Below are 25,851 nucleotides of genomic sequence, written 5' to 3'. Positions count from 1 at the left end.
ATCCGGGGAATATTCTGTCACTGTCACATCACAGTTGATGGATGTAGCCCAGGGTTAAAGGGCCCAGTGCAGAGGGAGGTGCAGGTGGAGCGCCCCTCTGAGTGCCCCGTCATCGCCCTCAGCCCCACCACTGCCTCCACAGAAGCACTCGCCATGTGCTGGAATGACTAGAACTGATGAAGAACAAACACGTCCAATTTTTAGATTCCTCATAGACATGCATTTGGAAACTCCAAATATTAAAAGGCTTAAAATAAACAAATTCCATCCTCCTTTTATCAAAGGTCATTTCAATATTCTCAAAACGGATGATAAAAAATATACTAGTATTAGATGCTGCTTATTCACATAGACAGGAGAGGTTTTTCAGTGAGATGGTCTCTGGCTTTTAGAGAAATGGGCAAAGAACAGAACTCATGGTTCTTATTTTAAACCTCATTTGTGGGACACTGATATGCAGGGGAAGCTGTGGTCCTTCTGATTTAGAACTAAACAGAGCCAGTGGATTTCTAAGACCTCCGCTCCACAGCAAGAGGATAAACCTCCTGGTATATGACATTCAAATTTTATTTCTGACCCTGGGGAAGTCACTGCAGAATCATGGCAGAAGGTATTTTCATTCATGTTTATTCTTAGATAAAATATGATGGAGTTTTTAAAGTTAAAATCCAAGAATAAGGGATTTAGTCAAAGGGTATGGTGGTTTCATTGCTACTATGATTTCAAGATTTATTTCAACATATTAGGTTAGAAATTTGCTGGAATAGCTGAGAAGAACAGTATCGGTCAGGAGTCCCTTCTCAAGACCCCAACTCCTCAGCCACAGGCGGGTGCTGTGGAGGTCTGTTCCAGTTACCAAATATGCTTGGACCTGCATTTCCTAAGATCCTAAGATAATGCAAGTGAAAACATTCTGTGGGTTGGAAAATGTCAAATTCACCCGTGATGTGGTTTCATTTCCTTATGTACTCATAGAGTATTCAGTGAAGAATGGAAGATAGATGTGGTGAAAGTATTTATTCATTCACTCTAACTTCTTTTTCCTCTTCAGAGATAACAATGACTACATTTTCCTCTGAGCCCTGCCACTGCAGGACAACCTCTTCTCTTGAAGTCCTGAGCCCAGACCTAGGTCACAGTACATGACTCCCCTATGCTCACCTTCTAAAAACAACTAATAGTATCATCCACCTCCTCTTCCTCAGGAAGCTAGGCTCTGTGTAAAGCCCGGACACCCCCTGGTCTAGAACTTGAAGTTCTCTGACCAGAACACATTAGTCACTCTGTATATATTGCTTCCAATCTAGGCCAAAGACCTTTCTTGAAGTCTTAGTCCCATAAAGGGAAAGGAAAAGCAGAGGCTGAGTGGCAAGGAGCTCCCTTCTCAGTCTGGAACCCTGGAAAGTCTCCTTGTGTTAGAATGAGGGATGGGGTGGCTGAGTGGTCTACTGCAGAATGGGCTCTGTGCTATGGATGTTCCAATACATCCATTACCATTTGGTCCTCAAAAAGCCCTGCATGGTGAGAACTATTACATACGGAGCTATGCTTCCTCTGATCTTAAAAAGATGGTTTAACATATGCTAAATCCTAGCTAAGATTCTCTGCTCCGAGAAGTGATACAAACTTGTTCAATGTATCTAAATCTAAATACACTCTACAAATCTCTCTGGGCTGTTCATCGCCCATGCTTTCATTTCTTATAATAGCACTGGTTAGTGGCAGTTGTGGAGCTGGGCACCAGGACAGTCTTTTTAAAAGAAGCCTGGATGCAAACAAAGAGAGGGATGTGATTTGGCAGATGTTTGGTGACAGGTTGTGGCTGGCAGGAGGGTCAGCGTCCAGAGCTGAGGCATACACAATGGGAGCCCAGAGAAGGTGTGTGTGCACAGCTGGAGTCTCCTTTGCAATTGGCTTCTCCTTTCACAGTCTGCATAATGCCTGTACACGAGCTAAAAGACTTATTTTTAAAAAGTGGAATAGAAAGGCGTAACAACAATGTGTTATACAAATTACCCAATGAATATTTGTAGATTTGATTAGAAAAGATGAACGGTAAATTCTCTTTCAAAGTTTCACATGGCTATGATTTAAAAATGTTTGTATGTATGTATACCAAACTTTCTATAAAGCACCTTATATGTGGTATAAACATTAAAACTACATACTTTAAAAGCAGATTGGCTTTGAGATGAAGTCCCAATGTATTCTGAGTGTCTGCTGAAGAGACAACAATGTTAACTTGCCTCTCTTGTGACTATCTTGTTGGAAGCTATAGCACGTAATGAGAAATGTCAAGTCCCAAGATCAATGAAATTTTGGACTCTAGGGATTCCACAGGAATAGCATTGATCCTTTTAAAGAACACCAGTCAGAAGATGGGTTGTAATATATTGCAAAGAGAGGCTCAAGAGGATAAGCGGCCAAGTCCAAGATACCTACCTGACAAAAAATTCAATCAGCTTTTAGCGCAAATTGCCCACTCTGCTCTGCTCTCTTTCATGCAATAGGCTGCTTCCAATTAAAGTGCGCAAATTAATTTTTATCACTTCCAAATTAGTTTCAGAATTTGTGTCAAAGTCTGTTTCAGATGAAAGCATCTGTCCCTCACATCTTTTCAATTCTGTTATCTAGTTAGGGACCTATTTAAAGTCTCCAAGATAATTTCTGTGTTCAAAGCCACAAGTTTGAAAGAATAACAATGAATAATATTATAAAATACATTAATAAAGCAATGATAATTCAACTCTAACCTACACTAGGTAGCCTTTGCTTATCTCTTTTATGGTCTGAGACTCTCTATCACATAGTCTGCTTACAAATATTCATTATCTTTGTGACCAATTCATCACAATAGTCAAAATGATTAGAAAAAGACTCATATTTCCGAGATGTCTGCATTCTTCACAATGTACTTGACACGATAAAACCACACATACTTTCTATACCTGCCTAAAAAGATTTCACAAACATGACATTTTTTTCTTTGTGGAATTAATAGAGCTATCTATTACAATATAATAATGACAATGAAAGAGAAACAAATATGTTAAAGTCAGTTGAACTTATCTTGAGAAGATTTTGGTGATATGCATGTAAGGTTAAATGATAAATCCTATTGTTTAATGCTGTTGTGATGAACAGGTATGATTTGGCCTCCGTGACACACAAAGCAGTTCCATGTCCACACCAAGGCCAATCCCTGCATTATAACAGCTACTAGGATATTAAGTTACATGCCAGGACTTCCCCCTTCAAGGATAGGTTAATACTTGTACTTAAGGGCATTGTGTCACACACTTTAATACAAATTTAGACATAACTAGCTTTCTGGTCTTGAGTATCAATGTATTATGAGAGAGAAAACACATCTGGCCTGCTTCTCTGACCTGTGAATTGGAAGCTAGAGTAATTAAACTGGAACAGAAAAACATCTCTTTCATATTGTGAGTTTTCTGATAGCAACAACTACATCTATGTCAAACCACAAGTGGGGCACTGATATGACAGTCAATTCAGTGTGTGCTGTGACTGCCTGAAAAAAGAGTGAAGAGACCAACACAGATGGTTGCCCTAGTCCAGCATATATACGCTACTAGGTTAGCTTTTTAAAGAGGTAAGTGAGTCATAAATCAGGCAGTCAACCAATGCTAAACCTGAGATTTTTTTTTTTTACTATTGTGATCATCCTTATGGAAAAAAGCTAAAACCAGTTTGTTTCATAATCATCAATTTGATATAAAGTTAAGCATTTTATGAATGCTTAAAGTATGGTACCAAATATTATCTGATAACAATTCATGATTCATGTAACAAATACTGGACATCCTCAGTATATCCAAGCAGGAGAAGCAGTTTGTGATTAGTATAAAAGTAGATTCTTGTAAACTCTAGAAAGTCAGAGGTTGTGACTTTCCCAGCATTCCCAGCTGCTGAGATAGTACCAGGCACACAGTAGGCACTCAACACATGTTGTTGCTTGACTAATACTTTAGGTGTTTATCTTGTTTATTCTAGAAGAGCACTTTTCCCTTTTATTAATGTGCTATACTATATATGTTCACATTAAATATCTAATAAAGTCTTGACAGGATGAATTCTATGGAAGTGGTTTAGGTTCATAACGATGACAACAGTTTTTGACTAAAACTAAATTCCTATAGATGGAGGTAATACTAAAAAATACGTATTGATAATTTTCTGTCATAACATCTTTAAAATAATCTTGTCCTTACTTAAAACTTAAATATAATACTGCTTTTTAACAAATATAATATCCACATTTTTGTTCTTAAGGATTATAAAAACATTTTGTATTACATAGCTCCTGTTGGAAGGAGCTAAATAATTTAAATATTATTGTATCTAACTTTTCTTGCTAACTGATGCACCAAAGGTATAATTGATAGCCATCTTTTGGTTTAAGAGATCATTAGAAAACAGAGTAGTGAACATAGATAATTACTATAATTTAATATTTTTCTTTAGTATTCTTTACCTCCTAGCAGTACATTATATAAAACATCTTATCTCTGCTACTAGATGACAGCTTTTAAGAAACAAATCCCTTTTGGAAATAACACTAGCATCATTTCTGGTCTTCATTTCGAAGACGGTAATTAATTAGATTTAAAGCTCTATTCTGTTTCTTTTAACTTTTTTCTAACAAGTTCTAATTTTTATCAATGTATATGAAAGATATTACACAGACCTGCTGCTTAATTAAACTTTTTAAAGAAATGCTACACTATTATGGAAATAAAGACAATTTGGAAATATGTGAACATATATTTAGATAACATATACTTGATAATGTACCATTCTTGAGAATAATAAAGCCATCACTGGTAGGTCATATATCTTATACACATGTACACATATGCATACATAGACATACTAGAATTCTGTTAAAATGAATTTTTTAAGGACATAGCTTTAAAAAAGAGTAAGGAGATTATCTTACTGGTATTTAGAGTATAATGTTTGTTAATAACATAGAATTGGTAACTAGTTATTTGAACTGGTTGGAAATCAAGCAACATTGAACATCTTTTCCATCAAATCAAGATCACATCTTGTTCAAATTTAGAACAGAGACTCATATGTACAATAGACACTCTTTTTCAGTAGCTATGCCAAGAGGCATATGCTATTTTACAACACAGTTTCTTCATCCACTGTTCAACTCTAGCTATGGGCAACAGGAATAAAACTTCACATAACATTTGGACATCTAATCCAATCTTCCACTATCTTCTCATTCAAATGTATTTTTCCATTCTCTCCTGTACTATGATGGGGCCTTTGTTCTTTTTTTTTTTTTTTTTTTTAATTTAAGTTCTAGGGTACAGTGGATAACGTGCAGGTTTGTTACATATGTATACCTGTGCCATGTTGGCGTGCTGCACCCATCAACTCGTCAGCACCCATCAACTCGTCATTTACATCAGGTATAACTCCCAGTGCAATCTCTCCCCCCTCCCTTCTCCCTGTTATAGGCCCCGGTATGTGATGTTCCCCTTCCTGAGTCCAAGTGATCTCACTGTTCAGCTCCCACCTATGAGTGAGAATATGCGGTGTTTGGTTTTCTGTTCTTGTGATAGTTTGCTGAGAATGATGGTTTCCAGCTGCATCCATGTCCCTACAAAGGACACAAACTCATCCTTTTTTATGGCTGCATAGTATTCCATGGTGTATATGTGCCACATTTTCTTCATCCAGTCTGTCACTGATGGACATTTGGGTTGATTCCAAGTCTTTGCTATTGTGAATAGTGCCACAATAAACATAAGTATGCATGTGTCTTTATAGCAGCATGATTTATAATCCTTTGGGTATATACCCAGTAATGGGATGGCTAAGTCATATGGTACTTCTAGTTCTAGATCCCTGAGGAATCACCATACTCTTTTCCATAATGGTTGAACTAGTTTACAATCCCACCAACAGTGTAAAAGTGTTTCTATTTCTCCACATCCTCTCCAGCACCTGTTGTTTCCTGACTTTTCAATGATCGCCATTCTAACTGGTGTGAGATGGTATCTCATTGTGGTTTTGATTTGCATTTCTCTGATGGCCAGTGATGATGAGCATTTTTTCATGTGTCTGTTGGCTGCATGAATGTCTTCTTTTGAGAACTGTCTGTTCATATCCTTTGCCCACTTTTTGATGGGGTTGTTTTTTTCTTGTAAATTGGTTCAAGTTCTTTGTAGGTTCTGGATATTAGCCCTTTGTCAGATGAGTAGATTGCAAAAATTTTCTCCCATTCTGTAGGTTGCCTGTTCACTCTGATGGTAGTTTATTTTGCTGTGCAGAAGCTCTTTTGTTTAATTAGATCCCATTTGTCAATTTTGGCTTTTGATGCCGTTGCTTTTGGTGTTTTAGACATGAAGTCCTTGCCCACGCCTATGTCCTGAATGGTATTACCTAGGTTTGCTTCTAGGGTTTTTATGGCATTATGTCTAACATTTAAGTCTCTAATCCATCTTGAATTAATTTTCGTATAAGGAGTAAGGAAAGGATCCAGTATCAGCTTTCTACTTATGGCTAGCCAATTATCCCAGCACCATTTATTCAATAGGGAATCCTTTCCCCATTTCTTGTTTTTCTGAGGTTTGTCAAAGATCAGATGGCTGTAGATGTGTGGTATTATTTCTGAGGACTCTGTTCTGTTCCATTGGTCTATATCTCTGTTTTGGTGACTGTAGCCTTGCAGTCTAGTTTGAAGTGAGGTAGCGTGATGCCTCCAGCTTTGTTCTTTTGATTTAGGATTGTCTTGGAGATGCGGGCTCTTTTTTGGTTCCATATGAACTTTAAAGCAGTTTTTTCCAGTTCTGTGAAGAAACTCATTGGTAGCTTGATGGGGATGGCATTGAATCTATAAATAACCTTGGGCAGTATGGCCATTTTCACGATATTGATTCTTCCTATCCATGAGCATGGTATGTTCTTCCATTTGTTTGTGTCCTCTTTTATTTCACTGAACAGTGGTTTGTAGTTCTCCTTGAAGAGGTCCTTTATATCCCTAGTAAGTTGGATTCCTAGGTATTTTATTCTCTTTGAAGCAATTGTGAATGGAAGTTCATTCCTGATTTGGCTCTCTGTTTGTCTGTTACTGGTGTATAAGAATGCTTGTGATTTTTGCACATTAATTTTGTATCCTGAGACTTTGCTGAAGTTTCTTATCAGCTTAAGGAGATTTTGGGCTGAGACAATGGGGTTTTCTAAATATAGAATCATGTCATCTGCAAACAGGGACAATTTGACTTCTTCTTTTCCTAACTGAATACCCTTGATTTCTTTCTCTTGCCTGATTGCCCTAGCCAGAACTTCCAACACTATGTTGAACAGGTGTGGTGAGAGAGGGCATCCCTGTCTTGTGCCAGTTTTGAAAGGGAATTTTTCCAGTTTTTGCCCATTCAGTATGATATTGGCTGTGGGTTTGTCATAAATAGCTCTTATGATTTTGAGATACATTCCATCAATACCGAATTTATTGAGTGTTTTTAGCATGAAGTGCTGTTGAATTTTGTCAAAGGCCTTTTCTGCATCTATTGAGATAATCATGTGGTGTTTGTCTTTGGTTCTGTTTATATGCTGGATTATGTTTATTGACTTGCGTATGTTGAACCAGCCTTGCATACCAGGGATGAAGCCCACTTGATCATGGTGGATAAGCTTTTTGATGTGCTGCTGGATCCGGTTTGCCAGTATTTTATTGAGGAGTTTTGCATCGATGTTCATCAGGGATATTGGTCTAAAATTCTCTTTTTTTGTTGTGTCTCTGCCAGGCTTTGGTATCAGGATGATGTTGGCCTCAAAAATGAGTTAGGGAGGATTCCCTCTTTTTCTATTGATTGGAATAGTCTCAGAAGGAATGGTACCAGCTCCTCCTTGTACCTCTGGTAGAATTCAGCTGTGAATCCACCTGGTCCTGGACTTTTTTTGGTTGGTAGGCTATTAATTATTGCCTCAATTTCAGAGCCTGTTATTGGTCTATTCAGGAATTCAGCTTCTTCCTGGTTTAGTCTTGGGAGAGTGTAAGTGTCCAGGAAATTATCCATTTCTTCTAGATTTTCTAGTTTATTTGCGTAGAGGTGTTTATAGTATTCTCTGATGGTAGTTTGTATTTCTGTGGGGTCGGTGGTGATATCCCCTTTCTCATTTTTTATTGTGTCTATTTGATTCTTCTCTCTTTTCTTCTTTATTAGTCTTGCTAGCAGTCTATCAATTTTGTTGATCTTTTCAAAAAACCAACTCCTGGATTCACTGATTTTTTGGAGGGTTTTTTGTGTCTCTGTCTCCTTCAGTTCTGCTCTGATCTTAGTTATTTCTTGCCTTCTGGTAGCTTTTGAATGTGTTTGCTCTTGCTTCTCTAGTTCTTTTAATTGTGCTGTTAGAGTGTCAATTTTAGATCTTTCCTGCTTTCTCTTGTGTGCATTTAGTGCTATAAATTTCCCTCTACACACTGCTTTAAATGTGTCCCAGAAATTCTGGTATGTTGTATCTTTGTTCTCATTGGTTTCAAAGAACATCTTTATTTCTGCCTTCATTTTGTTATGTACCCAGTAGTCATTCAGGATCAGGTTGTTCAGTTTCCATGTAGTTGAGCGGTTTTGATTGAGTTTCTTAGTCCTGAGTTCTAGTTTGATTGCACTGTGGTCTGAGAGACAGTTTGTTATAATTTCTGTTCTTGTACATTTGCGGAGGAGTGCTTTACTTCCAATTATGTGGTCAGTTTTGGAATAAGTGTGATGTGGTGCTGAGAAGAATGTATATTCTGTTGATTTGGGGTGGAGAGTTCTGTAGATGTCTATTAGGTCTGCTTGCTGCAGAGATGAGTTCAATTCCTGGATATCCTTGTTAACTTTCTGTCTCGTTGATCTATCTAATGTTGACAGTGGGGTGTTGAAGTCTCCCATTATTATTGTATGGGAGTCTAAGTGTCTTTGTAAGTCTCTGAGGACTTGCTTTATGAATCTGGGTGCTCCTGTATTGGGTGCATATATATTTAGGATAGTTAGCTCTTCCTGTTGAATTGATCCCTTTACCATTATGTAATGGCCTTCTTTGTCTCTTTTGATCTTTGATGGTTTAAAGTCTGTTTTATCAGAGACTAGTATTGCAACCCCTGCTTTTTTTTGTTCTCCATTTGCTTGGTAGACCTTCCTCCATCCCTTTATTTTGAGCCTATGTATGTCTCTGCATGTGAGATGGGTCTCCTGAATACAGCAGACTGATGGGTCTTGACTCTTTATCCAGTTTGCCAGTCTGTGTCTTTTAATTGGACCATTTAGTCCATTTACATTTAAGGTTAAGATTGTTATGTGTGAACCTGATCCTGCCATTATGATATTAACTGGTTATTTTGCTCGTTAGTTGATGCAGTTTCTTCCTAGCCTCGATGGTCTTTACATTTTGGCATGTTTTTGCAATGGCTGGTACCAGTTGTTCCTTTCCATGTTTAGTGCTTCCTTCAGGGTCTCTTGTAAGGCAGGCCTGGTGGTGACAAAATCTCTAAGCATTTGCTTATCTGTAAAGGATTTTATTTCTCCTTCACTTATGAAACTTAGTTTGGCTGGATATGAAATTCTGGGTTTAAAATTCTTTTCCTTAAGAATGTTGAATATTGGCCCCCACTCTCTTCTGGCTTGTAGAGTTTCTGCCGAGAGATCTGCTGTTAGTGATGGGCTTCCCTTTGTGGGTAACCCGACCTTTCTCTCTGGCTGCCCTTAAGATTTTTTCCTTCATTTCAGCTTTGGTGAATCTGGCAATTATGTTTCTTGGAGTTGCTCTTCTCGAGGAGTATCTTTGTGGCGTTCTCTGTATTTCCTGAATTTGAATGTTGGCCTGCCCCACTAATTTGGGGAAGTTCTCCTGGATGATATCCTGAAGAGTGTTTTCCAACTTGGTTCCATTTTCCCCCTCACTTTCAGGCACCCCAATCAGACGTAGATTTGGTCTTTTTACATGATCTGATACTTCTTGCAGGCTTTGTTCATTTCTTTTTCTTCTTTTTTCTTTAGGTTTCTCTTCTCGCTTCATTTCATTCATTTGATCCTCAATTGTTGATACTCTTTCTTCCAGTTGATCGTGTCGGTTAATGAAGCTTGTGCATTTGTCACGTATTTCTCATGTCATGGTTTTCATCTCTGTCCATTCGTTTATGGCCTTTTCTGCATTAATTATTCTAGTTATCAATTCTTCCACTTTTTTCCCAAGACTTTTAGTTTCTTTGCACTGGGTACGTAATTCCTCCTTTAGCTCTGAGAAGTTTGATGGACTGGAGCCTCCTTCTCTCATCGCGTCAAAGTCATTCTCCATCCAGCTTTGATCCGTTGCTGGCGATGAGCTGCGTTCCTTTGCAGGGGGCGATGCACTCTAATTTTTTGATTTTCCAGCTTTTCTGCCTTGCTTTTTCCCCATCTCTGTGGTTTTATCTGCCTCTGGTCTTTGATGATGGTGACGTACTGATGGGGTTTTGGTGTGGGTGTCCTTCCTGTTTGTTAGTTTTCCTTCTACCAGTCAGGACCCTCAGCTGTAGGTCTGTTGGAGATTGCTTGAGGTCCACTCCAGATCCTGTTTGCCTGGGTATCAGCAGCAGAGGCTGCAGAAGATGGAATATTGCTGAACAGCGAGTGCACCTGTCTGATTCTTGCTATGGAAGCTTCCTCTCAGGGGTGTACTCCACCGTGTGAGGTGTGGGGTGTCAGACTGCCCCTAGTGGGGGATGTCTCCCAGTTAGGCTACTCAGGGGTCAGGGACCCACTTGAGCAGGCAGTCTGTCCATTTTCAGATCTCAACCTCCGTGTTGTGAGATCCACTGCTCACTTCAAAGCTGTCAGACAGAGTCGTTTGCGTCTGCAGAGGTTTCAGCTGCTTTTTGTTGTTGTTGTTGTTTAGCTGTGCTCTGTCCCCAGAGGTGGAGTCTCCAGAGACAGGTAGGACTCCTTGAGCTGCTGTGAGCTCCACCAGTTCGATCTTCACCAGGGCTTTGTTTATCTACTTAAGCCTCAGCAATGGCGGGTGCCCCTCCCCCAGCCTCGCTGCTGCCTTGCCGCGAGACCGCAGACTGCTGTGCTAGCAATGAGGCAGGCTCTGTGGGCGTAGGACCCTCCCGGCCAGGTGTGGGATATAGTCTCCTGGTGTGCCCGTTTGCTAAGATCCTTGGTAGAGCGCAGTATTGGGGTGAGAGTTACCCGATTTTCCAGGTGTTGTGTGTCTCAGTTCCCCTGGCTAGGAAAAGGGATTCCCTTCCCCCTTGTGCCTCCCAGGTTTGGCGATGCCTCGCCCTGCTTCAGCTCTGGCTGGTCGGGCTGCAGCAGCTGACCAGCACCGATTGTCAGGCACTCCCTAGTGAGATGAACCCAGTAACTCAGTTGAAAATGCAGAAATCACATGTCTTCTGTATCACCCGCGCTGGGAGTTGGAGACTGGAGCTGTTCCTATTCGGCCATCTTGCTCCGCCCCCCCAAAAGTTTTTAAAGCAGGGGACTTTGTTCTTACCCAACCAAAGCCATTTCCTACTTTTGTAGTATTCCTGTCAAAATGCGTAAGAGTTGGGGGGATGGAGTGGGACATGAAGGGTGGAGGTGCAATTCCGTTTCCACCCCTCGCTGTCTCACAGGTTGGAACTGCCCAGAGAGGCAACAGCAGGCCAAGCAATGTAACATGGCATCTTGTAGATTTCTTATCTACTCTCACAGTATTTTAGTTGTAGATGCACAGGTTTCCTGAAAAACTTTTCTCTCTGTTGGGTTATAAGTATTCCCCAAATTCATGTTTCAGTTTATTTTGGAGTGCTGTGTAAGCTGTGACAATCTCAAGAATCCTGGTTTGTGTACTTGCCATTATCACTTCACAGAAACCTTTCTATATTTTACAGGAAAGCCATGTATTTGAATGAACTATTGAAAGCTTAGTAATTAAAAGCAGTAATTATTTCTAGGCAATCTCTTATCCAGCTCTCCAGTCATTTAGTTTATTGGAAACCTATTATGTATATCACTATGACAGGAACTTAAGATAGAAAGACAGACACTCATTATCCACTTCAGTGTTTTCTTGGGGCAGCAGTCCAAGAACTAATAATTAAGTTCTCTTACATAAATAAAAGTTTCCTTGGAGAAAGAAGCTTGAGAGGCTGTGGATTAAACAAGCATCAACAAATTTATTTGTGTAAGACTTTCAGAGCTTATGTAGAAAGTTTGAGTATAAACAATGTACTCCAAAATTATTTCACGAAGGAGTCCAGCCTCCCCTGATGCTTTCTTCCTATCGTATATCTTAGGGTGCACTGTGGAATAACAATCACTTGAGGAATCCTCCCAAGCAAGGAAACTGTCTTATTCAGTTTTTGCATCCCCAACAATGCCTCATGTGAAGCGGGTACTCACTGTTTGCTAAATGAATAAACGCAGAAATTTACTACAGTATATGGTAGATAGCAATTAGTGCCCTGACTGAGACACAGGTAACATTTCTGAAAATTCAGAGAAGGGAGGGATTATTTTCAGCTGAAAGAAATCATATGAGGTTTAATGGACTAGGTGAAGCTGAAGGATGGGGACATTTGGAGACCGGGCTGCTGAGCAGAGGATCTGCGTAGGGGATTGTTGAGGGGATCTGGAAGTCTCTCCTTGTTGAAGGTGATAGTACTGCTCATTTTAACACTTTGAACATAGCTATGTTCCAGTACAGATTCTGGCCACTTAAGCTTTCATGTTTTAAAATCCTTACACCTTAGGAAAAAACTATTAGGAAAATCAAAACGGCAAAATATATTTAAATATATATTTATATAGTTTGAAAGGACAATTTGATACAAACACTCACTGCTGTTAGGGTTGTCTCCTATGATATGGTGCCGCCCACTCCAGTACCAGAGCAGCAGGGTGGCATCTCGAGATCCGGACACGATGTAGCAGTCTCCACCAATGTATGACTCAGACCTGGCCAAGCATGTGACCACATCCCAATGGCCAAATACAATCTGAGTCAATTTCCCTGCAACACAGAAATGACAGGTTTGCTTCATTTCATCTTTTTCTTCAAATGGTAATAAGTGTAACTTTATCAGATTTTAAAAATTTTACCATATTTATTTTATTTTATTTTACCAGTTTTGTGAAAAGTTCATCTATAGGCTGATAAAGTTACAATGTTATTCAAATCTAGCTACAGGTTGCTTTCTTGCATTGCTTTTGAAAATTGATACAAGAATGTCACTTGAGATTTTTAAGGAAAAGACTTTATTAAATAACACGATCATGATTTTTCTCTTCAGGGTTTGGGCCAGACCAAGGGGAGTTTCAGGATCTTTTACTGCATATGAATTTGTGGGAAGGGAAAAATAGCCCTATTTGTCCTGTGAACTCAGGGATCATGCTAATGTTTGGAATATATGAAGTTATAGTTACTTCACTTACAATGTGAACATTTAATTTGAATCTTGACTATTCAAGTTGGCAAATGATAAAAATGCCTACATCAAGTATGATTTCATATTCAGCTTTGGTTTTAACAATAGTCATTTTGAAGAGAATACGGTGTTTCATAGTTAGGATTACCTGTTTCTGTAGAATAAACTCTGAAGCTCTTATCCCAGAATCCACAGATAAGAATATAGCGATTATCTGCTGTGACCACAAAACAATGTGCATTGATTTGTATACTCTGGTCAACGAGGTCTGTGATCTGCCGTTTGTTTACACCAGAATTATTGGCTAAAAATAAATGGAAAAAAAAATTTGAAGATTCCATATGAGTTTCTCCAAGCACTCATAGAAGGAAAACAATATTTTCATGCTTCATTTATCCAGAAATAGTTTTTTTAATGGTATGAGATTATTAAGATTCTCCCTTGAGGAATAAAGATTTCCTTAGTAGCAGTGATTATTTATGAACCATATTATGTATTTTAAAATTCTGCCAGAAATTTCAGTTCTCCCTCCACCAATAAATAAAAACAATATGAGGAATTCAAGAAAATTAATTTACAACATAATACAATATTTTAATGCATTTAATTCTTTAGGTGCTCACTACACACAAGTTCATTAGTTTATAAGAATCACATGAGAACTAAATATTGTATAAAGTATGTTATTAAGGAAGAGATATATTAATATTTGCCCCAGTCTGTCATTTTCGGATGGTATTTTTATAATTCCCCTGAAAAAGGAGGGTAGAGATTTGAGCAAGTGATGCTGTTATGTGGGTAGCCCCACAGGGAGCTTCAGGTCAGCAGCTTTACAGGCCTGGATTGTCAACAGACAGAAGGCCTTTCCAGAACGGGCTAGCAGGGGAGGCGAGGAACAAAAAAGATGCGAGAGGGACTGGTGAGGAAAGAGACAGGCAAAGCATCAGTGCAGAGCCCTGGGATTGAATCTGAATAAAGTCAGGAACTCAGAGACACCATCTGATTTCCCCAGTGCCTGTCTGCATGCCAGCCTGTCCCTTACTGCACGCCATCCTTTCAGGATAAATCCCTGGGCTGAATTCTTAAACAGAAATGCAGATGTAGAAGGTCACCACCACTCTCTAACACCAGTTAAATATAAGTACTACTATTTGTAGACATCTACTAACACTATAAAAATAACTACTAGGAAACATAAGCAATAAAAAAATTATACAAAAAAGTCAGTAAGGAAAAAAAGACCAAAGATCCCAGGCCACTTGAAAACTATACAATTGGTCCTTTACTAATTAGAATAGACCTATTAATTTTTCCATGGTTACATACTAGCTGTATATTTCATTGTCAATGTCTGCTGGAAAGAGAAATAGCTACACTAGACTAATAATATTCTTAATCCTAAACCTTATAAGCTCCCAAAGAAATGTAAATGGTATTTTGTGTATGGGTATAAGTAACTAATTGAAATGCCTGTATCTTATCTTATTTCCAGGTTCAAAGACGAAGGATGAATTTGAATCTAAGAATAAGAGGTTGGGCGTGGTGCCTCACGTCTGTAATCCCAGCACTTTGGGAGGGCTGGGCAGGTGGATCACTTGAGGTCAGGAGTTCGAGACCAGACTGGCCAACACGGTGAAATCCTGTCTCTACTAAAAATACAAAAATTAGCCAGGTGTGGTTGTGCACCCCTGTAATCCCAGCTACTCAGGAGGCTGAGGTGGGGGAATTGGTTTAACCTGGGAGGCGGAGGTTGCAGTGGCCCAAGATTGCATCACTGCACTCCCTCCTGGGTGACACAGTGAGACTCCATCTCAAAACAAAAAAACAAAAAACAAGAATCAAAGAATAAAACACCATGACTTTAATATGTAGCTTAATAACTTTTTGTAGCATTTTCAATTTTTTTCTAATTTATCTTACTAATCATTCAATGATACATATAGAACAAACATTACTAAAAACTGTCTTACAGATACGAAACTGGAAGGGCCTAGAAAGACTAAGAAGCTAGCTCTGGATCAAATGGCTAATACATATGTACATGATTATTTAAAAATATTTTGAATGTCTGCTGCAAAGAGTTATAGCTCATCAGTTTGCAATTCACATGAAACATTTGCTTTACAACATGTTAGTTTTAAAAAATTCAGTGATAAAGACTGCCAGAAAAGATGCTCTTCAATATTAGTTTCCTTTTTTTTTTTTGAGACAGAGTCTTGCTCTGTCGCCCAGGCTGGAGTGCAGTGGCACGATCTTGGCTCACTGCAAGCTCTGCCTCCCGGGTTCATGCCATTCTGTTGCCTCAGCCTCCCAAGCAGCTGGGACTACAGGCACCTGCCACCAGGCCCGGCTAATTTTTTTGTATTTTTAGTAGAGATGGGGTTTCACCGTGTTAGCCAGGATGGTCTCCATCTCCTAACCTCATGATCCACCTGTCTTGGCCTCCCAAAGTGCTGGGATTACAGGCGTGAGCCACTGTGCCCGGCCTTTTTTTTTTTTTTTTAAATTTAAGTTCTGGGGTACATATGCACAATATGCAGGTTTGTTAGGTATATATGTGCCATGTTGGTTTGCTGCACCCATCAACTCATCATTTACATTAAGTATTCCTCCTAATGCTATCCCTCCCCCAGCCTTTAAAAATCTTTTTGAATCCTTATATTTTAAATAATACTGAGCTGTTAGAGAACATTTTAGGCTGAAAGAAAATACAGTTTGGAATTATTTGTCTTATTTATAACCAACTTAAATGACCTCCAAAAATATCAAGAAACAGTTGCTTTAATACCAAAAAGTTCTTAGATGTCATATTATGATTTATACAGCTCTTTGATGATAATTTGATATTATTAGCAAATTAATCTTGTGGTAAAAAAATATTTAACTATCTTATGAAAAATAACTATATATGAATGTGTGGATAGTATCCATGAAAATTTATTCTTTTTTATTAACATACCAATTAATGGATCCATTTCAATGGGAAGATGGTGGGCTTGATCCAAGGAGTATCCTGGAGCTCCTCTGAGGCCTAAAGATTAAAAAAAAGAGAGAAAAACATGAAATTCTCAGAAGGAATTTCCTAATGGGCAGTGTTTGATGATGATTTTACAAAACGCATATTTGCTTAAAAATTATTTGGTAAATTTCTCTGATTCAGTTATACTATGCGTCTCTGTAGACAGCTTTACAAAACAATCACAACAGGGACTTCAGGTTTCCACTTAGGATGTAGAAGGCTGGAAAGAGTTTTGTTTCTGTTCTAATGATGAGAAAAAGCTGGATAAATAGAAGATCGTAACATTTATTGAACCCATCAAAAAGCGAAGGTTACTGAGCAATCAATCAGCCTGAAATCAATGAAAGGGCTATGCTTCCAAGCAGGGATGGGAATGAGCCTGGGCTCACCTGGTGCAGGACACAGGAAGCTGGGGCTGCCATCCAAGGGGGACTTTTTTTCAACACATGACAAGTAAATTGAAGGTGTAAAATTGGGCCGCACCTAAAATCTTAATCTCACTAAAAGCTACTTTCAGAAGATTAATGTTTAGGGCTTGATGAAGTTCATTAGTCATAGTTTTTCACATGTGATTATATAATATATACAACACTTTTGAACAATTTTAAATAAAACTTTAGTCCTTTATAGTTTTTCTCAATGCAAAACATTTCTAGAGGCTGTCTCCTGATAATAATATAGTCATAAATTTTTCTTAAGATATTTGCTGCCTATCTCTGATTGAATGGAAGTAGCATTACCTTATGTTGATAATATCACCAATAACCTTAAAATAAGTGCACTTAGAAACTCTTAGGAGATAAAGCTATGGTACAAATCACTGTATTTTTTAAAGCAATGTAGAGGTCAGTGGAATACAAAGATTCAGGTTATTTCGGCATGACTCAGTTACTCAACTCTGGAGACCGGGGTAGTCCTTGGCTTCCTGGGAGATCTCAAGTGGTGAATTGGGCCAACTAAATCTTTTGGTCATATCCACTTCTGCCCTGGTTAAGGATCAATATGTCTAAATGTTTTTTTTTTTTTTTTCCAAGATGAAGTCTCACTCTGTTGCCCAGGCTGGAGTACAGTGGCGCGATCTCAGCTCACTGAAACCTCTGCCACCCAGGTTTAAGCGATTCTCCCACCTCAGCCTCCCGAGTAGCTGGGATTACAGGTGCCTGCCACTGTGCTGGGCTAATTTTTGTAGTTTTAGTAGAGATGGGGTTTCACCATCTTGGCCAGGCTGGTCTTGAACTCCTGCAATATGTCTAAATGTTTGCCACAGCATTGTGCCGCTTCAAGATGTATTGGCTGGTACTTTCAGGAGTGACTTTGAAGAAACACATGTGAAATATGAAATCACTGGAGAATTCAGATTTTGTCTTTTTGCAAAGATTCTAGCTCTGCAAAAATAGAGCTGGTGCTTGTTTTGTTTATTGCTGTATATACAGTGCTTAGGACTACTTGACACATAATAGTCATTCAAATATTTGCTTGTAAATTACTGATAAAAGAGGATTTGAAGCCAGCATACAGAAACCCACATTCAAACTCACTTCTGTTTGATATAGGAAAAAAGTGGGGTACATTTTTTTGCAGTTAGGCAATAGCAGAATAGAGTAGGAGAACCTGAATTATTGGTAGAACTGCTTCAATTTGTCAAATATTTATTGAGTACTTAACTAACATACAGCAGAAATGAAGAAGACAGATAGGAGTCACTCAGTTGGGTTTGACAATTAGTTATTTAGTCTGCTGTTTTTTGTAGATAATGTGGAATATGAGCTAATCCCAGCACACTTTTTTACCTTCATTGTAGCTTTTAAGAAATCTTTAGTAAGCGATTTGCTCAGGCACACATACCTACTGTGTTGTGCCATCTATTCACTGCAAACAGTCGGCTGCAAGTCACTGTCACCACTGCGGGGATGGTCAAGTGGGGCAGGGTGTTGGCTGCCACATGGGTTACTGGAGAATTTGAAGGAAACTTCAGCACCATTATCACATCCTGTTGCATCTGATCTTTAAACATGAGCGGACTCTGTGGAAGGAAACACTGTTGAATAGAAAGGGAAGAGAACAGAGGAAGACAAAAGGAATAACACAGTTAGTGAAAGGCCTAGGGAGAATGAGGTTAAACAGACAAGGCTAGCACGAGCCACACACAAGGAGGAAAGGCCACCTACACTTTGTTTTTGTTTTGAGACAGGGTCTCGTTCTGTCCCTCAGGCTGGAGTGCAGTGGCGGGATCTCGGCTCACTGCAAGCTCCGCCTCCCGGGTTCACGCCATTCTCCTGCCTCAGCCTCCCAAGTAGCTGGGACTACAGGCGCCCGCCACCACGCCTGGCTAATTTTTTGTATTTTCAGTACAGATGGGGTTTCACCGTGTTAGCCAGGATGGTCTGGATCTCCTGACCTCGTGATCCGCCCGCATCGGCCTCCCAAAGTGCTGGGATTACAGGCGTGAGCTACCGCGCCCATCCCACCTAAACTTTCATACTGGTGAATGTTTGCCCCAAATCGAGCAGCTTTGACTTGGGGATGGCAGAGAGACTAGAGAATAAGAATTATGTGAAGTCAGTAATACAGGGACACAGAATCATTAAAGACCAGCCTCAATTCAAGTATCGCCACAATGCAATGTGAAAAGTTAGCTCACAGACACACCCACACGATGTAACACAGTTATTCAATGCAGCTTAAAAATCAGTTTGGTGGGAAAGTCAGTCAAATCAGTGACTCACATTTTTTACATGAAATATAAAGTGAATTGACTAATACTTTCATGTCTATCTGGTTGATCTGGGGTCATGACTACAGTCTAAGTAATTAAAATACAATAGCCTCCACAAAGTGGCCGAGCGCTTCCCTGGCAGTGCTCCCCAGGTTCTGCTCTGGCACTGACTGTTTATGGTTCAAGCCTTGTTTCTGCCTTCTAGGCTGGGAGCTTATGGAGGGCCAATGCTTTTTCTTCTTCTTTTTTAAAAAATTATTTTAAGTTCCAGGATACATGTGCAGGACATGCAGGTTGTTACATAGGTAAACATGAGTGATGGTGGTTTGCTGCACAGATCAACCCATCACCTAGGTAGTAAGCCCTGCATATATTAGCTATTCTTCTTGATGCTCCCCTCCTGCCACCCCCACCCCCACGACAGGCCCCAGTGGGTGTTGTTTCCCCTCGTGTGTCCATGTGCTTTCTTCTTTCTGTTTTTAGCCTCTGTTTTGTAAACATCTAGCATATGACTTGACAGAAAGTGGATACTATAAGTCCTACAAAACACTACAAATACCACCATATTAAAAACATAAAGTAGGGAGGTTGGAAATAACCATGATTTAGCTTTCATATATGTTTCATGATGGTTTGCAGTATATATGAATTCTCTGCTAGATGAACTTAGAAAGCTTAGATTTTCTTTATAAACAGTTTCATGCCAATTCAGTCTCCAACAACTTCCCCTAGGAAAGTAATGAATTCTGACTGGGCATATCTCCAGGATAAATATTTTTATTATTATTATTAAACACAGAAAACTAACACGGGAATAAAACTCTTCTGCCAAAGCATTTCATAAAATAAAGTGTTAGAGATATCCTCCTGGACAGTTTATTAAAAATGGTGAGGCTCCAAGGCCACATCTCTGTGTCTACAATGTGGCTGAGGCTTTATACGGCAACAGCCTGAGCTTGGTGCAAACCTTTCTGTTTAGTCATACAGAAGGACCAACTGCAGTCAAAAGAGTTCATTAGTGACTAACCAAGGGGGACGAAGCTGTTTGGCTGAGCTGTTGTAGGAAGGTTTAAAAAAAAAAAAAAAAAAAAAGAGTTTAAACACACACCAGGCATGGCGGCTTATGCCTGTATTCCCAGCACTTTGGGAGACTGAGGGTCCCCAGGAGTTCAAGACCAGCCTGGGAAACATAGTGAAACCTAATCTCTACAAAAAATTTAAAAAATTTAGCCAGACATGGTGGCACACACCTGTAGTCCCAGCTACTAAGAAGGCTGGGGAAGAAAGATCGTGTGAGCCCAGGAGTTTGAGGCTGCAGTGAGCCATGATCATGCCACTATATTCTAGCCTGTGTAACAGAGTGAGACCTTATCTTAAAAAAAGGTTTAAAACAAATGCATTTAGGTCAGGCTCAATGGCTCATACCTGCAATCCCAGCATTTTGGGAGACCGAGGTGGGCAGATCACAAGATCAGGAGTTCGAGACCAGCCTGACCAACATGGTGAAACCCTGTCTTTACTAAAAATACAAAAATTAGCCAGGGGTGGTGGTGCGCACCTGTAATCCAAGTTACTTAGGAAGCTGAGGCAGGACAATTGCTTGAACTTGGGAGGCGAAGGTTGCAGTAAGCTGAGATTGCGTCACTGCACTCCAGCCTGGGTGACAGAGTGAGACTCTGTCTTAAAAAAAAAAAAAAAAAAAAAAAAAGCATTTATGTGTTTCCCAAAAGTTTGACTACTGATTTCTTGAAAGGTTAGAGAAAGTATTTGTGACCGTATCTCCAGCGCTTAGCATCAGATCTGACACACAGAAAGGGCTCAATAAAAATTTGTTAAATGACAGAGTAAATGAAAGGTGTGATTAATACTTCCATCACGAAATAACAGCTTATACATTTGTTTACACACACATTATGGACCATTTTCCAGAGCTCTTTACGCTAAAATTAGAGTACTTGTTGTCTTGAAGTTCGTCTTGTGAACACATTTTTACCTTCAAGTATTTTTTACTTCAGTAAAAAAATAGTGAAAAATCAGTTTAAAAATAAATTCTAAAGAAATTGCTCATAAAACTTTTACCTTTTCCAAATTACTTAAAGAAGAAAATGTTTACTATTTGCTAATAATCTGTAAAGAAACTTTTTTAATGGAAATGGACTTTTAATTCAGATTAAAGTGAAAAGAATATGATTCCCTTAGAAAAGGGGGAATAAGAGGTTTAACCAGTAGCTAATTATGATGATGTCAGCTAACATTTATTAAGAACTTATTGTATGACAGTTGCTGGTCTAAGTGCTATACAGTATTGAATCATTCAATTCTCAGTTGTAGGTACTATTTTTACTCCTATTTTACGGATGCTGAAATGCAAACACAGAGAGGTTAAATACCTTGCCCAAGTCATTTACTAGCTAGTGCAGAGACGGTGTTTGGCCTGTCTGGCTCTGGGGCCCTTACTCTTAACCACTCTGTTCAACAACCTCTCTTCAATAACCATAAATTACCTTTATATTTCTTTCCTTTTCTTCAAATGAACTACTTCCCCTACTGTATGTTGCCCTGAAATTTGGCAATATCATATTGTGTCTGCAATATATTTTTCACTGTAATTTACAAATACAGTCTAATTCTGGTGTCAGTGTGTGTCTCTATGCCTGTGTGTGCATGAATGAGTTTATGTAGAGGCATACATAGAGAAGATGGCCTTTTTTTGAATCCAAAAGTGGGATCGCTTAAGTAAGGCTTAAAGGTAGATTTACACTCCCTTCTCGGTCTCTCCCTAGGGTATTAGTTTGTACTTAGGCTGAAGAGTTAACCAATAAATCGAGAAACCTTTTAAAATATGCTGTTAAAATCACTATTTTATTTGCTCTATTCCCAGGTATAAAGGAAAGAAAAAAAAAAACCTCAACATGCTGATATGTCTTACCAGGTGCATGGCAGAGCTCCGAGGCGGATGTGGCTCAATAAGCAACTGAGATGGCGTCTGTCCAAAGTTCTGTATCTGTGCCTCCATGGCCTGCAGGGGAAGGAGGGTGATTGTCATAATCAATATGCATCAAAGAGAGAGGCCAACACACTCTTTGACAATGCAAGTGTATCCCAAGTCAGCCATGAAAAAAAGTCCAGAAAATTCAACGGGTGCTCTTTTCTCAGGGTGCAGAATCATCCAAGTGTTAGTATTTTGTAGACAAGCTTTGCTTCTCCTTCCAAACATGCTTCAGTTAACCCAGTCACTATTCTTATTTCCAGAAGCTGGGGTTAAATGTGGAAAAGCTAACCTGTGAATACATGCATGCAGCTAAAGACCAAAAAACACTTTCCACACTAAATACAGCACATATACCTTAATAAAGTCCTTTGTAAGAAGGAACGTATGGGGGTCTCTAATGAAATAAATTTCTGGAATCTTAACAGGGAAAAAAAGAACGAGACATAAAGCCTACCAATTATACAAAATAAAATTCAGAAAGTTATAGGTTCCAATTAATTCAGAGGACAATCAGTAGAAAGAACACCAAGATTTTATAGAGTAATTAAATATAACAAAACTTTCGTTACAAAAATATATTTTAGCTTTCTATGCTGTTTTAAGATGAATTCTGGAATATTATTTTTAAGGTATAAATTCATTTTCTCAAAATTTTTCCCTGAAATTTTAGAGAGAACTCACCCAAAAAAGAAAGAAATCTTTCTGTATCCTGAGCTACACACTATTTCATTAAAGCCTATGTAGCTGGAAATGAGATTTTATAGCTTCCAATGAATGAAAATAATTTTAGCCCTCAAACTGTCTGGACTGTACAATATACCTTTCTTGTGTGTGTCAAAGTTCAGTATTTCCTCTATACATAAATTCTATAGGCAAAATCTTTCTGAAATATTATATGTAATTTATGTCAACAAGGAGAAGCATGATATTTACTACGATCATTACTCTGCTACCATGCTAATTTTTTCCCTAAATTGTATGCAATTTGGTTGCACATAAAAGTGAAATATGAAAATCATAGCTAGGTGCTTGTAGAAGCACAGGTAAGTTGGTAGATGGCTCCTGACATAGCACCACCACTAATCTCATTGCTATCTGCAATTCTAATTTATAAAGTACTTAAATTTGAAAATCTGCCCTCCTACACTGCATTTCAAGAAAATATTTATCAATAAAAATGTGAACCTGCAAATTTATTAGCAATATTAAAGGTGAATGCATCATTATCTGCCATATTTTAGCCATCGCGTAAAGGGGACTTTGGTTCTTTTATCTGCAGAGGCAATGGGATGAATTATTAAATCTCTTTAAGTGCTGTCCAATTTTTATATATACATTTATTTGCATGGTGTCCACTCACAAGTAAAGTGTGACTATTTAACTAAATTTTATTCACATATGATGCATTTACATCCTACTTTTTTTCCCCAATGCAATATTTATGATTATAAAGGGAACAGACCATTTCTGGTTAGGTTCACATTTTTAATAACAAACTCTTGAGAATTATTTGGGAAACAAAAGTGGTAATTTTATTGTTAATGCTGCCCTGGTTAGCAAATGTCTAATACCTAGCTTCATATATCATTAACAGCTAAATGTCTCTCTAACAACAGATACTGCTACTCCTGTTTTTACTTCCCAGAAAAAGGACTCAAGTGGGAGTGAGGAGTCAGGGGTAAAATTAAACATGTTTTAATCTCTAGATCAGTGTCTTGCACTTAGTAGGCAGCCTTTAAATGTTTATTGAAGGAATGAGTCAACAAACATGCTTTGCTTGACTCTAGTTTTGTTTCTTAAAGGAAAGTATTAACATGTTCTAGAAAATGTTATGAAATGGATAAAATTTCTAGAAATCTTCTGTGCAGTTATCTTCAGTGAGTCCCAACTCTGACCTTTTTGGATTAAGGCAGAGTACATATGCATGTATATTTAAAAGAGCTCCCCAATCAGGCATCAGGATAAAGACGAGATTGTGACTAACTTTATCCTTTCATTAAGACAGTCAGTTCTCAACACTGAACGTTTATTTCTTTTGGGACTATACTGACTCCCTCTTCCTTGTGTTTACTTTACATGCCTTCATGACCCAAAGGATCTCAGTCCAGTATTTACCTTTTAGCTATCTGGTAATCCTGCCTTCCAGTAATTCCTTACCCTCTGATTTAAAAATGTACAGATCTTTCTGATCCTGAAAAGCATGCTGTCTCCTTTAAGTTCTACTTCTTATTATTACCAAAACATTTGAGGGGGAAGTGAACGCCTACTATCTTTCTTCACCTGCTCCCCATGTAAGATTTTCTGTCCTTTCCCACTTTCAGGGAGTCATCAATGACTTTCTTGCCAAGTGTGCAGGTCCTGTGCACGGGAGGGTTGCCTGGTGACACGCAGAACCCATTCTGCAACCCATGAATTGTTACAATGAAGTAGTTGTTCTGAGAGCTACTCCCTATGTAGGAGAAAATCCTCCCCGAATGCTAACTTTGGGCAGGGATCTAAATCCTTCACCTCCCAGACTCCCTAAATCATAATGAATGCCCTGCATATTCTCACAGCACATTTTTCTCCTTTACTATAGATTTTAACACACAATTATTTATGTATGTCTGTCTGTTCAGAGTGAATCTCTGCAGGTCAGGACTGTGACTTAATAGAGGCTCTAAAAATATTTGCTGAATATGTAAGTAGGGCATTTGTATAAAACTGAAACCTAGTCTAGAGAAAGAAAAGCACTTCCGAATTTTTTACTTTTACAATTCAATACCACAAAAACAATTAACAGACATTTGTTGAATGCTTACTCTATGCCAAGGAATACAAAGTCAGATACCAGACTGCCCTCAGGAAGTTAGCAGCCCCCAAAATGAAGACGATGAGTGTGTCAGCGCACATGGTAGGGAGCAGGACCGCAGGGGAGGCAAGCCCAGGCTGCCCTGGGAGCCCAGATGAGTGACAGAGGAGAAGAGGAACAGATTCTTAGGAAAAAGGACAGAGTTCAGCTTTGAAGATTAAGTAAGAAGAAGTATGGGATTATGTAAAAAGACCAAATCTACATCTGATTGGGGTGCCTGAAAGTGAGGGGGAAAATAGAACCAAGTTGGAAAACACTCTTCAGGATATCATCCAGGAGAACTTCCCCAACCTAGTGGGGCAGGCCAACATTCAAATTCAGGAAATACAGAGAACGCCACAAAGATACTCCTCGAGAAGAGCAACTCCAAGAAACATAATTGCCAGATTCACCAAAGTTGAAATGAAGGAAAAAATCTTAAGGGCAGCCAGAGAGAAAGGTCAGGTTACCCACAAAGGGAAGCCCATCAGGCTAACAGCAGATCTCTCGGCAGTAACTCTACAAGCCAGAAGAGAGTGGGGGCCAATATTCAACATTCTTAAAGAAAAGAATTTTAAACCCAGAATTTCATATCCAGCCAAACTAAGTTTCATAAGTGAAGGAGAAATAAAATCCTTTACAGATAAGCAAATGCTTAGAGATTTTGTCACCACCAGGCCTGCCTTACAAGAGACCCTGAAGGAAGCACTAAACATGGAAAGGAACAACCGGTACCACCCATTGCAAAAACATGCCAAAATGTAAAGATCATCGAGGCTAGGAAGAAACTGCATGAATTAATGAGCAAAATAACCAGTTAATATCATAATGGTAGGATCAAGTTCATACATAACAATATTAACCTTAAATATAA

The 25,851-nt window shown here is 38.9% G+C and overlaps 1 protein-coding gene and 1 long non-coding RNA gene across 10 annotated transcripts in view; one reads left to right on the top strand and one right to left on the bottom strand.

The window, feature by feature from the left end:
- The window catches only part of LOC144336273 (uncharacterized), a 51,601-nt gene extending 28,656 nt beyond the window's left edge, over window positions 1-22,945 (top strand). The window contains exon 2 of the long non-coding RNA XR_013407902.1: window positions 22,037-22,945. This is a non-coding gene — a long non-coding RNA (uncharacterized LOC144336273). The remainder of the gene's footprint in view (window positions 1-22,036) is intronic.
- The window catches only part of NBEA (neurobeachin), a 742,365-nt gene that overhangs the window by 10,202 nt on the left and 706,312 nt on the right, over window positions 1-25,851 (bottom strand). For 5 of the 9 annotated variants that reach the window (XM_028837523.2, XM_028837526.2, XM_077974207.1 and 2 more), the window contains 5 exons: window positions 22,085-22,174; window positions 18,285-18,477; window positions 16,380-16,451; window positions 13,569-13,724; window positions 12,835-13,005 (listed from right to left, as the gene is read on the bottom strand). In XM_028837523.2, the coding sequence (XP_028693356.1) occupies window positions 12,835-13,005; window positions 13,569-13,724; window positions 16,380-16,451; window positions 18,285-18,477; window positions 22,085-22,174 (682 nt within the window). Of the gene's footprint in view, window positions 1-12,834; window positions 13,006-13,568; window positions 13,725-16,379; window positions 16,452-18,284; window positions 18,478-22,084; window positions 22,175-22,501; window positions 22,565-25,851 lie in introns of all 9 variants that reach the window. The other 4 variants (XM_028837519.2, XM_028837520.2, XM_028837524.2 and 1 more) reach the window with 2 other exon arrangements.

Source organism: Macaca mulatta, chromosome 17, assembly GCF_049350105.2.
Source record: "Macaca mulatta isolate MMU2019108-1 chromosome 17, T2T-MMU8v2.0, whole genome shotgun sequence".
NCBI lineage: Eukaryota > Metazoa > Chordata > Mammalia > Primates > Cercopithecidae > Macaca > Macaca mulatta.
Note: the sequence above shows the minus strand (reverse complement) of the source record. Positions and strands in the feature narration are given on the sequence as shown.